General features: G+C 40.8%; 1 protein-coding gene across 2 annotated transcripts in view; it reads right to left on the minus strand.

Moving 5' to 3' along the window:
• KAT2B (lysine acetyltransferase 2B) overlaps nt 1–12,681 on the minus strand; it is a 98,937-nt gene that overhangs the window by 20,145 nt on the left and 66,111 nt on the right. For both annotated transcript variants that reach the window (XM_034993902.1, XM_034993910.1), the window contains exons 8-11: nt 10,066–10,191; nt 7,642–7,778; nt 4,597–4,805; nt 3,422–3,548 (exon numbers count right to left, since the gene is read on the minus strand). In XM_034993902.1, coding sequence (XP_034849793.1) covers nt 3,422–3,548; nt 4,597–4,805; nt 7,642–7,778; nt 10,066–10,191 — 599 coding nt within the window. The remainder of the gene's footprint in view (nt 1–3,421; nt 3,549–4,596; nt 4,806–7,641; nt 7,779–10,065; nt 10,192–12,681) is intronic.

The following is a 12,681-nucleotide window of genomic DNA, read 5'->3' on the forward strand; positions in this document are numbered from 1 at the left end:
AAAGATACACGAAAGTGGGTTTATAACCTAAGGGTACAAAAAGGCTTCCTAAAAAAAATACAAAATGCAAAAACATAAAGAACTGATTATTAAGTAGATTATTTTAAATTTTAAAACTCCTTAAAGTTATTATAAGCAATTTAAGATACCATAAACAAAAGACGAATGACAAATTGAGAGGGCATAGTTGTAACACATATCACAAAGATTTAATAGCTTCTATGGGATTAGTACAAAAAAGAAAGACAGCCTAAAAGAAAAACTGTCAAACGCCAGGAACAAGCAGTAAATATAACCAATAAAAAATACATAAGATGCTTGACCTCAACAGTAATTAGAGCACTCCATCAAGAAACACAACATTGCAGTCAACGGTACGTAACCATCTTTAAGGTTGATGGCACCCAGCCAGTTTCAGTAAAGACAGGAGAAACAGTACCCTCCAAAACCATGGGTGAAAGTGTAAATCGGTAAACCCACTGAGAAGGGCAAACTGGAAATATTTTTTTTTAATTTAGACAGGCCATATTCAATCCTGCATCAATTTCACTTCTCACTGTCCAGAAAAACATTTCCAAAGAGAGCACTGTTTGTGACAGAAAAATAAGTGTAAATAAACATAAATGTCTTCAATAGGGAATGATTATATAAATTATGGTGCTTCCATATTATGAGATACTATGGAAAAAGGGTAAAATAGCTCTATATCAGCACTAACAGAAATTTCTGCAATGATGGAAATGTTTTTTATCTATGCTATCCAATATGGTAGCCATTAGTCACGTGTAGCTATTGAGTACTTGTGTAAATAAGGAACTGAATTTTAAATTTTATTTAACTTTAACTGATCTAAATATAAATTTAAATAACCACATATACGCACTGAAGCAGAGTCTGCTTCTCCCTCTCCCTCTGCCCCTCCTCCTCCCCCTTGCTCACGCTATCAGATAAATAAAATCTTTAAAAAAAAATAAAAAATACACATTTATTATGATATATAAATATTAGTTATGCAACTTTAAATTTGCCCAATTTCAAATCCAAATAGTTCTTAAATGACAAGATAATTCTAAAACTGGGTGATGAGCTTTTCAAGTAAATTCTGAAATGTCATTCATCTTGTGTGTGCTTTGAGCAAGATAAATTCACATACAAACCTTATTTAAAGCATCACAGGAATTTATATGTAAGCCTGCTTCTCTGAAATGAGTGGATGCAAATTTGGAAGTATCATTTAGCCAAGATTTTTAACATATTAAATAAAAATCTAAGACCTCCACTTACGAACTTGAGGTTTTTTTCCCAAATAGGTGCCAGCACCGGCTTTCATCAAACTTACCCGTTCTATTCAGTTGTGAAAGACTAATCTTCATTTTCTAGAGCTACAGTTTCAAATCATTTACAAAAACGTGGCTTTTTTCTAGTTCTAGGATTCCTACTGAGTTTGTCATGTTTGGCCACCCTCCTGCAAGTCTTTAGAAAATTACATGGTTTGGGGAAAAAAAATCAATTGCCCGTCTGGGAAGTAGTAAGACAAAGCACCCAATTCATATTAAATACCGTTAGTTTTCCTCCGGTATCCCTAAAAGTGTCCAAGTCCACCTTGGTGTAGCTTTCTCTGAAAACAGAAATTTTGCCACGTTTTTCTGGAATTATAAACCAAAGACATATGGGCCAGCTCCCTCTCCCTAGGAAAAGCCAAACAAATTTTCCTTCCAAGGAAGCTTCTAAACTCTGGATACTTGAACTACTTCTCACTCAGGCTAGGGAAAAATAAAATAGTGATAAGCACAGCAACAGCACCATCTAAAGACACACTGTCAGAATGTCGTGCAAAAGCGCCAGATGTCCCTTTCAAGCAAACCTGGGCCCCCGCCTTCCCCGCTCAGAATGACAGAGGTATGACTGATGGGTTCCAAATGTCTATCCTTTGATGCTCAGTACTATGAGTCAAAGACAAAAAGCCCCATTTTGTGCTTTGTGAAAAGAAATCACAGCAGCGCTAACAGGCGCGGTGGGTCGAGTAAAGCTGTTACTGAACACAAAAGTACCCACAGCACTGGCCGTCGCCCTCAGGCAGAGAAGGATTCCTTCCAGTGACTCCCTGTCGGCTTTTGTAAATGGCACCGGTTCTCTGCAGCTGGAGAAGGCGACCCTGTCCCTAGGCCTGCACTGCCCAATACGGGAGCGCTGGCCACGTGTGCCCAGTGAGCGCCGGAAACGTGGCTAGTTCAAGCTGAGATGTGCTGAAGTGTAAAACACACCCTACACTCCAGAGACTGAAGACAAAACAGTATAAAATGTCTCATTAGTAATCCTCTGTGCCCTGACGGAGTACCTGCTGAGGCAGTGACACCTCTCTGGATACGGTGGGTAAAATAAAATAGGTTTTCAAAATTAACTTTGCCCATTTCCTTTTTTTTTTTTTTAACGTAGCTCCTAGAAAAGTTAAAATTACACGCATGGCTCCCATTCGTACGTCGCATTATATTTCATTAGGTAACACTACCTTAGGCTTTCCGGTCATTTTTCTCAGCAGCTACCTAATCCTGAGCTACTTATCTTTCCACCGTTTGCCCTGGTTCTGCATGACACTACTTAGGCTTCCCAAAATACCAAATGAGTAATGGTTTAAAGACATTTTTCCTGGTTCTGTTTTCCTAAAAGCGGCAGCAGAGCAGAAAACACAAGAGACACTAGACCAGAGGTCTTTCTGCCGACGGAGAGTCCACACTTTATTCCAGTCCTACTGCAACACCAGCTGCAGCTGCAGCTCCCGGGGACGAAGGGACCAGTGACAAGGACAACTGGGAAGGTCAAGTAGACACACAGACGCACACACATACGAAAAAAAACCCACATTCCAAACCCTGCATGAATACTTCTAAAACTAAATCATAAATTGATTCAAATTTTTCATGACGTCCTTTATAGGATTTCTTTAGCCTTTGACCGCCTTTTAAGGACACAGCCATAGACATCTTTCTTAAATGTAAGCCACCTAAGTCATGTGACCCACATCTCACCGTATCCTTTCTGCTGGGTCAGTGTCACCGGCTGTGTGTGTGTATGCGTGTGCATGTTTAAATTCACAATGAACAGTGAAATTTATCTTCAAACCTCCCTTCACTTGTCATAGACTATCCTCCAGTTGCACTGGGGGCTGTGTGGTGTCCTTGTACCTTGCCCCAGGACCCAACAAAGCCGTGGTAGAATCTGACCTATTGGGATGTGGAACCGTTTGCTCTCTTCACACACATGCACGCACATTTTCAGCAAGAGGACTCTTCTCAGAAAGTCCTGAACCCCACTTCAAACTTTCTGTGGACGTGGCACAGAGCGACAGACCTGCCCAGGCTCCGCAGCTTTAGTGAGAAGCACCACATTCTGTTTTTCTTCTAACACCTTGGGTTACCCTTACCTTGACTTGCTCATTTGAGGTTACAGCACAGAAAACAATCTCTGTGAATCCTTGGGATGGGAACATACGGAAACAGATACCACCAATAACACGGCCATCTTTAATTAGGGCAAGGGTTTTGTGTTTCCTGAAACAATAAGATTATGGCAAAGTTTTACCTATTTTGGTTATATAAAAATACTTTTGGGGAGGGGGGGTTCCTCATTAACCGAACAGGAAAGGAGGGGAGTGTTTTTCTTGAGTTTCTATGGAAGCCTCCTTTATCTAGACACTATCTCGGTAGAACATTCTTAATGTGGACTTTTTAGAGCAAGCTCGCCTGCACAAGACTTCATTCATGGGGGCTTCCGTCACAACAAAATGCCGGCCGCCTTGGAAGGGTCTGAGGTTTATAGGTAAAGAACAGAGTATGTGTGCAGGTGCCGACTGGTACTTGAACAGTGGAACACTCAATGCCAAGGGACCCACGGCACAGGTTTGGAGGGAAAGCACTAAGTCATGGACAAATGTGGGACATGTTTCTGAAAGGTTTACTCTGACTCAAAAACATTACAGAAACATTATGGAAGAGAATACAAAATCCACACGTACAATTTGCCAAACCCTGCGTTACAGAATCCTGTCGGAACTTCTGTCTCAGGCGTCACTCTGAATTGTCACATGCAGGGATCACATTCCACATAGGCTGCTAGGCTATATACGTTCAAGTACATTCAATTAAGAGAACTTTAGGTTTTCTGGTGTTTGGGTTTTATTTAAAGCAACGGATTTTCAAATGTACCTGTCTGATATCCCAATAATTTTCCCCCAAGTTAAGACCCAGCAACAGTGGTACCTAGTTACGATGCCAAATTCAAGCATGTTTTGACTATGAAAAAGTAGGACATCTTCTTGGTGCTTATATTTCTTCACTGCTATAATGAATGAACCATAGGACAGTCACCAGCAACTTAAAATATAGAGCTTCATTATTATTAACAAAGAAATGTATGAATTGTTGAAAAATTCATCTTACTGCTTTTAGTCATGGCAAGTATCTTGATGTAGCTCTGTATTCCCCAGCGTGACAAAAGGCAGCAGGATTCAGTAGCTGACTCTGGCTTACTTCCACTATCTGAGTGGTTCCTCTTTCATTTTAAAAAGGAAATAAGAAAGAAGAGCCCAGTACCACTTACGGGTCAAAGACAAGCCGTGTGATGTATTCTTTTGGCATCCGGGGCAGCTGGTGTGAGAACACGTTCTGAAGACCGACTAGCCACATTAGAATCTTCTTGTTGGGTTTCTGGTTTAGGGAATTGCCGACCACGTGAAATTCAATCACACCCCTGCGCTCTTCCAGCCTTGCTGCTTCGTCCCTGGCTGAATGTGCTGACAGTAAATTGGTCTGCAGGAGACAGGAAAAAATTACACAGAACTCTTCTCTTAAGACAATGGGGATGTGACTTCTCCATGCTTCTCTTATTTGTTCTAATAAGATACACATTTGTGGATTTTCAGGGACCCAAACAACATAAACAAGTTACAAAAACAAAATGGAAAAGAGAGGTAAAGCATTTTGAGAGATTAGAGTATTGTTATGTGTACATGGATATTTGGCGTAGATTGGGAGCCATCAAACCTTCCTGTGAAGTGCCATATAGTAAATATAAGGTCTCTGTGGCAACTAGTCAACACTGTTGTAGTGTGAAAGCAGACACAGACATACATAAACGGATGGGGGGGCGGAGCCTGAGAGGCTCAGTTGGTTAGGTGTCTAACTCTTGATTTTGGCTCAAGTCATGTTCTCAGGGCTCCACATGGAACTCTGTGCTCAGTGGGGAGTAGGCTTGGGGATTCTCTCCCTCTGCCCCTCCCCCCCGCTTATGCATCTTCTCTCTCATAAATAAATAGATCGAGAGATAGATAGATAGATAGATAGATAGATAGATAGATAGATAGATAGATGTAGTAACGTTCCAATAAAACATTATTTAAAAGAGGGCGGTGGTAGAGCAGACCAGATTTGGCCTGTGTGCTAACCCCCGGTTTGGAGGAATCCCATCTGGCTAAGCTTTACAGGAGCCTCGGAATAACCGATCCCCAAAATTCCCATCACAGTCCCAACAGTGACAGTCACGTTTATGGCATCAGCACCTCTTTCTGGAGGACAGTGTGTTGGGTATCTGTTCTGAGGGTATCTGCTAACCCACTCTCAACCGCAGCTGGCAGCACAGCCCTGTGCCAGCCCTTTATGTTCTCCGCCCTATTTAATCCACCCAGAGGTGTGCAGGGAAATGTTCAAGCCAACAGTTCCCCAGGGAAGAAAAGCCCCAAATGGTAGCACCTGCTCATCCCACTGGTCTGCAGCTGGCTTCCCAGGTGACCAGGTGCAACTGCAGTCAATTTCAAGCTACCAACATATTTAACACCCAGCTTACAAAATTCTTGAAAATTTAACAACGGCCTTGTGCATGTTGTACAAGCCAACTCCAATACACTATCAAATCCACCCAACAAATTTTGAAATATGTGATAACATCCACCCTTCACAGCTGAAAAAAACTGAGCTAAACTAATCTGTGAAGTTACTAAATCCTTGAAAGACAAGTACACAAAAGGTATAGTATTAGATACCAGGACTGGATAGCTAACAGGAAATGGGAAGAATAATCTTACAATGAGATTATTCCTCTTAAAACATCCCAGTTCTCTGAATTATCCCCAATACCATAAAATAAACATCTCAGGAAACATGACAAATTAAAAACTGATGTAGCAGAGCCACACCAAAAAAACTTTAAAAGATACTTTACAAAATAATCTCCAAGCCATTTCTTCATTTCCTGGAAGCCGTCAGAAATGTCTTTTTTTTTTTAAAGTAGGGTCCAAGCCCAGCGTGGAGCCCAACACAGGGCTTGAACCCACAACCCCGGAGCTTAACTGACTGAGCCACGCAGGTGCCCCAGAAACATCTTAAACTGCCTTGCCCCTGGATGTAATGCAATGAGATAACAGAACTTTTCCAAAACTGCTTTACTTAAATCCAATCACGAGTAAATAGACAAATCTAAAAGGGGGTTGTTATACAAAACTAGTGAGCAGGATTCTTCAACAACAGCACTGCCATAAAAAAAAAAAAAAAAAAAAAAAAAGGACTGGGGAACTGTTCTAGATTGAAGGAGACTAAAGAGATGATGAGAAAGAACCTAAATGCAATTCATGATCCCTGGCTGACCCTTCAACAACAGGAACAAATATTCTAAGGACATAATAGGTTATATGGGGAATTCAGATACGGGCTCTCTATACATTAGGCCAGGGGTCAGCAAACTTTCTTATAAAGGGGTCAGATACAAGTATTTTAGGCTTTGCAGGTCATAGATCACCTGTCTTAATTATTCAAATCTGCTCTTGTAGTGCAAGGCAGATAAAGACAATATGTTTCAATAATACTTTATTTACAAAAACAGCCAGTGGGCCAGATTTGGCTGTAGTTTGCCAATCCATATATTAGAAAATATAACCTAGCTAAATTTTCTGATAATGGTAACTACATAGTGGTAATGTAAAAGAGTAAATATAGAGGTGAAATGTTGTGACATCTATATTGTATTCTGAAATGGTTCCAAATGGTTCATAGGAGAGAGAGACAGAGGTAATGCAAGTGTGACATGTTAACAACTGGTGAATCTAAATAAAGAAGCTATGGATCTCAGGGGAACCTGGGTGGCTCAGTCAGTTAAGTGTCTGCCTTCGGCTCATATCATGATCCCCGGGTCCTGGGACCAAGCCCTGCATTGGGCTCCCAGCTCAGTGGGGAGCCTGCCTCTCCTTCTCCCTCTCCTCCCCAATTGTGATCTCTGTCGCTATCTCTGTCTCTCTAATAAATAAATAAAATCTTTAAAAAAAAAAAAAGAAACTATGGTTCTCTATCATGAAATGTTTCTAACATTTATGAGGATTTAAATATTTTAAGATAAAGAGCTGAGGGAGGTGGGAATGCTTTCAACTGTGTGAGATTATTAGTATGTTTCCCTGTAATGTGATATTCATCAAAGGGAATCACATCGCCAGCAGCTTGTCTTACCCTCCACACCCTGACCACCTGGTTAAATGCAAACCAGCATAGCATTAACATGCTATCTCTCAATGATACCACCCCCATTTCTAACAGCTGGAGTGGCCAGGAAAATGAAAGGGGTCTACCAGGTGGCTGGGCTGCTCTGGTTTACCCTGCTGACCTCTGGTCCAAGCATTGCTGCAGGGTCTGTGATGGTAGACATGACCTCGTCAATTAATTCCATTGGAATATCCCCCATAACTCGGGGTTTCTTGGCCTCCTCCAAGGCATGAGAGTCATTCATTTTCCTCTTTTCTCCTGTGATGATCAAAATAAAAGGGCAAACAATGGATGATCTTAAACACAAAGCAGGTAATACATGCCAACTAATCCAATTAATTTTCTGTGAACACTGATGGGCATGGAAGTCAACTCTCCATTTACCCATGGGAGGGGTGGCAATGGAAGACGGGAAAGAGAAGGGAGGAGGTCACAGTAACTGCCAACCACAGATCCATTCTGAATATTTTCTATGATAATTTTTTAACTTGCTATATGAATTATGAAGGCATGTATTTGTTCATTTGCAAATGCAAGGGGTGATTTTAGTTATCATGGTTATTAATCTCTAAATTTAGTCCCTTTGCGGTCAAAGAACATGGTCTGTATGATAAAACATCAAAAATTTCTGAATCTTACCTTAGAGTGTAAAATACTACCAATTATGTGTAAATGTGTTGTGTCTTCGTGAAAATAATGTGTATTTTCTGACTTCAGGAGTAATGATCTCTGTACATCCATTAGATTAAGCTTACTGATTGTGTTTTCAGGGCTTCTATATCCTTAACGATAGCTTTGTCCACTTGAACTATGAATTACTCAGAAATGTTGCTTTAAGCCTTCAACTATTGGTTGATTAGGTTATTTCTCTTTGTGGTTCTGTCGAATCTCTTTCACGTATGTGTACGTGTGTGTATGTATAGATATATTATATATATGTCTATATAGACTTGAAATACACAAATGAAATGTTTCATTTTGCCAGTGAATTTAATTTTTTCATTATAAAATAACCCTCTTTTCCTCTCACAATGCTTTTTTGCCATAAAATGATACCTCAGAAAGTGAGCTGGGCCATTCTCAACATGTCACATGCTGGGAAAGGCCATGCAAAGACAAAACTTTCTCCCATTTTTCTCCTTAGATTACATGGTGGCTTTTTGTCCTTTCTACTATCATGCTTGGCTTTTCCTTTCTTTTTTTTTTCCTTGTCATAATATGTATTTATTTTTATAATTAAAATTTATTAGGTGTTCAAATCTAATTATTCCTCCTGTCTGAATCCCACTAAGCACATGTCCATAGATCATTCTCACCATCTTTAGTTAAAGGAACAGAACAAGGTAAAGTATCTTGTCTGCATGAGATGCTTCCATAAACATTATGTGTCACTTACTAAATGGCTTTTGTTGAGTTCTTGTTTTTATAACTTTTTTAGTTGTTATTAAAGGTGAGAATATTTTCAGTCATTTGACCAAGAAGCCTTCAAGTTCCACAATTCCCCAAGAGTAATGCTATGAACTACTTATTCTGTAGCTGAGGTTTATAACTAATATGCCCCAAACGTGATAAATTGCTAATAGTGTTATGATAAGAAAGTATCTGAGGCTACATCCAAGCTCACTGGCAAAGAGTTTTGGGACTGATCAGTGATGTCACCCTTGGAAGTAACAGAGAGTAAATGGTGGCACATATATTAAATATGTGGTCCTACACTTAAAATTTTCTTCTTTCCCTCTTTTATGCCACTTCTTTAATGTCAAACTTTGGTCATATCCCAGATTTGTTTGATGTCAAGCCCGTGGACAGAAATGCAACCTTCCAAACATTCTATAACTGTGAAATGCCTGTAGGATTAAGACATGTTTTTTTGCCTGCATGACTGATTACATTAGTGGCCAAATTCTTTACCCTCCTGGTATCCACACTCTGCCATGTGACTTTGTGGTTCTTACAAAAGAAGTGGAGTACATTTCTCCACCCCTCGACTCTGAGTTTGACCATGTAATTGGCCTTAGATGACAAAATAAGGCAGGAGTGATGGTATACCAGTTCTGAGTCTAGGCTTCAAGAAACTGTATGTATTTCTACTTGTTCTCTGGCACTTCTATCATCATCAGAAGGACATATTCTGCCCCAAGAAAAAAGAAAAGAAGCCCAGTGATCCCAGGAGGAGGATGAGAAATATATGGAACAGCGATGCTCCAGCTTAAGTGTTCTGGCCAAGCCCAGGACAGAGCCCCAGGTCAACAGGTAGACTCATGAGCAAGCCTAGCAAAGACTGAATGAGGTTGGCTGAGATCAGCCACCTTCCAGGAAACACAGAATGAGTGAGCTATGATAATAAATGATTATGGTTTTAAGACTCTGCATTTTTGATTGCTTTGTTACACAGGAATAACTAACCAATACAGCTCAAAGTGATTTCCAGCCATTAAAATCCTGGATGTGCACAAGTTGTAGTAAATCTACCTCTGGCACTCCTCAGATAACAGAACTTCTACGGCAAATCATAGCCTTCTCTTATGCCCCCTTAAGAGCTTACCTGGGTTTGCCTCAAGCCCAGAAGAGCCTTTGCAGGAAGGACTGGTGCTCCCTCCATTAGGTTGCTCAAGGGAAGATGAGTTTGAATTATATGAAATGGTCCCAGCTACAGGAGGTGGACTGATAACTGGCCCCAAAAAGAAAAAAAAAGGTATTAGGTGACTCCTTCCTTAGGCAATAAGGAACCACGTGCACATGCAACCATCCCATTCCTGCCCAATACCACAACAAAGTCATCTTCAAAATAAAAGCCATGCAGGGGCACCTGGCTCAGAGGATGGAGCATGGGATTCTTGATCTTGGGGTTTTAAGTTCAAGCCCCACACTGGGTGTAGAGATTACTTAAAAATAAAATCTTTTAAAAATTGATTAAAATAATAAAATAAAAGCCATAGGGCCAATGTGAGCATGATAATTAAGTAACAGATTATAGCCTATTGAATACAGTAAGGATATCTGAGTCCACATTGATAAAATAATAAATAAGTGGGCAGAAGGTGAAAGTCTTCCTTACAGGAGAATACCAATAAATAAAAAGGAAGGAATGATGGATGTTGGGGAGGGAAAAAACAAAACAAAACAACAACAACAAATTTTGGCAGCCAGCATGTAATAATTGATTCAGGGAAGAATTTTCTGTGCAGGCTAAACCTTGGGAGTATAATTTTGATGAAGACAGGATAATTTCAAAGTATCTCTCCACAAAAACACTTCTTTTATTGCAAAAGGAAAAATGGTAACACTACAGTGGAGAAATCATGTAAACACTCCCGTCACCAAGTGATCAAGCTTATCCCGACAACAAGGAGAGAGGCCAACATCATGTGCCTCCTGATGGGGCACAAAAATTCTATAAACCACATGTCTGAGATAAAAGGCACAATGGAAAATAGTCTACAGATTAGATAATAATATTGCATCAAGCTTAAATTCCCTATTTTGATAACTGTACTGCTGTGAATTAAGAGAATGTCCTTGTTCTTGGGAGATAACCACTGAGCTCAGTAAAGGGGCATGATGTTTGCAACTTTCCAATAGTTTAGGAAAAAAAAAAGAGAGAGAGAGAGAGAGAGAGAGGAGGAGATAAAGCAAATATGGCCAAATGTTAACAAGTAGCGAATCTGGGCAAAGGCTATGCAGTATGCAAGATTTCTTTGTCCTATTCTTGTAACTTTTCTGTAAGTTTGAGAGTATCTACAAATCAAAAACTTTTCTGTTTTGTTTTGTTTTATAAAGCCATTGTAAGAATAGGATGTCGCTTCGCTAGTATGCTGCTGATTTTAGCTAGTGGGGTGAGAGCAGATGAAGGACACAAGACGTCCTCAGTGGCACTGGTCATGTACAGGACAGAGTACGGCAGGGCAGCCAGATGCCCAGAGAGAATGTTCAACTAAGTTTCAATGCAGCCACAGTTCAGTCCCCAGAGGACGTTCCGAACGGCCAACAAAGTGATGGAGTAAGTTAATGGAGCAACAGAGAGACACCAATCCATAGCGCTCAGAATATACTCAAGTGCCAGGCTACATGGCTTTGCTTCCAGGAAACAGGCCTTCTGAACCTCAAAGTGCACTGGAGTGATTCCACACAAAGAGGAAGCTCCGGTGACTCTGAAGACATCTGAGTATCTTGCACAACTTGCGAGCCATCCTTATGAATGTCATGTATCACAGCTGCAGAGCTGTGTAGACATGCCAATTAAGTAGATGATTACACTCTTCTTTCCCCGCAGAGAAACACTGCAATTACAGGAGAACAGGAGAAGGCAGCCTGCTTCTGACAGCTTTGGGTAATACTACAGAGGACAATACAGCTCAACCGGGTTACAACCTTAGTCACAGAAACAAATGTGGAATCCCGAGAGTCAGAGACAACGCCCATCTTCTCCATCCTGCGCTAAGGCACAGAATGCACTGGAAGCTGAACAGACTGGGAGGCATTTTGAGCAGGCAAGGGTCAAGGGAAGTTTTCACAAAGAGAGGAATCCTCTCGGGAAGGCCCTCCAGAAAAGAACGAAGTTGACCCTGTTGCCAACTCTGGTTGTCAGCTTTGGTGTCTCCCTGCCCGTAGGAGGAAGCTGTGTTCTTCACTCATTCCTCCCACAAGCATCTGCCTGCACATCTGCAGCACATACCAAAGCAGTGGCACGTGCTACTGGCCAGAGTCTGGCTCTTCCTACAGGGAAGCAGTTAAGGAATTCCACAGCTCTGATGTGGGCCAACTTGGTGCTCCTCTCTCAGTCTCTATTTCTCATCTGCATAAAGGGGACAATAATACCAACTTCTCAGGGTTTGTGCTAAGGCTTTAATATGAAGCAGACTTCATAGGCAAGCACTTAATGGATGTATGTTATTATTATTATTATTATTATTATTATTGCGGCAAAACAGTCTCTCACCACCCTGGACTCACACTCAGAGGAGACAGAAGACTTAAAGAAAAACGGGGTTAGGATAGCACGAGTTAAGTGCTGTATGACACAGCACTTCTCAAATATTGCTGCACATCACAATCACCTGGGCAGCTTTTAAAAAGTCTCAATGTCCAGGCAAGACCAATTATATCACTCTCTCGAGAAAAGCCTCAGAAATCAGTATTATTTTAAATCACCCCGGGTGAC

The sequence above is a fragment of the Mirounga leonina genome, unplaced genomic scaffold (genome assembly GCF_011800145.1).
Source record: "Mirounga leonina isolate KUSES-001 unplaced genomic scaffold, KU_Mleo_1.0 Mir_115, whole genome shotgun sequence".
Taxonomy (NCBI): domain Eukaryota; kingdom Metazoa; phylum Chordata; class Mammalia; order Carnivora; family Phocidae; genus Mirounga; species Mirounga leonina.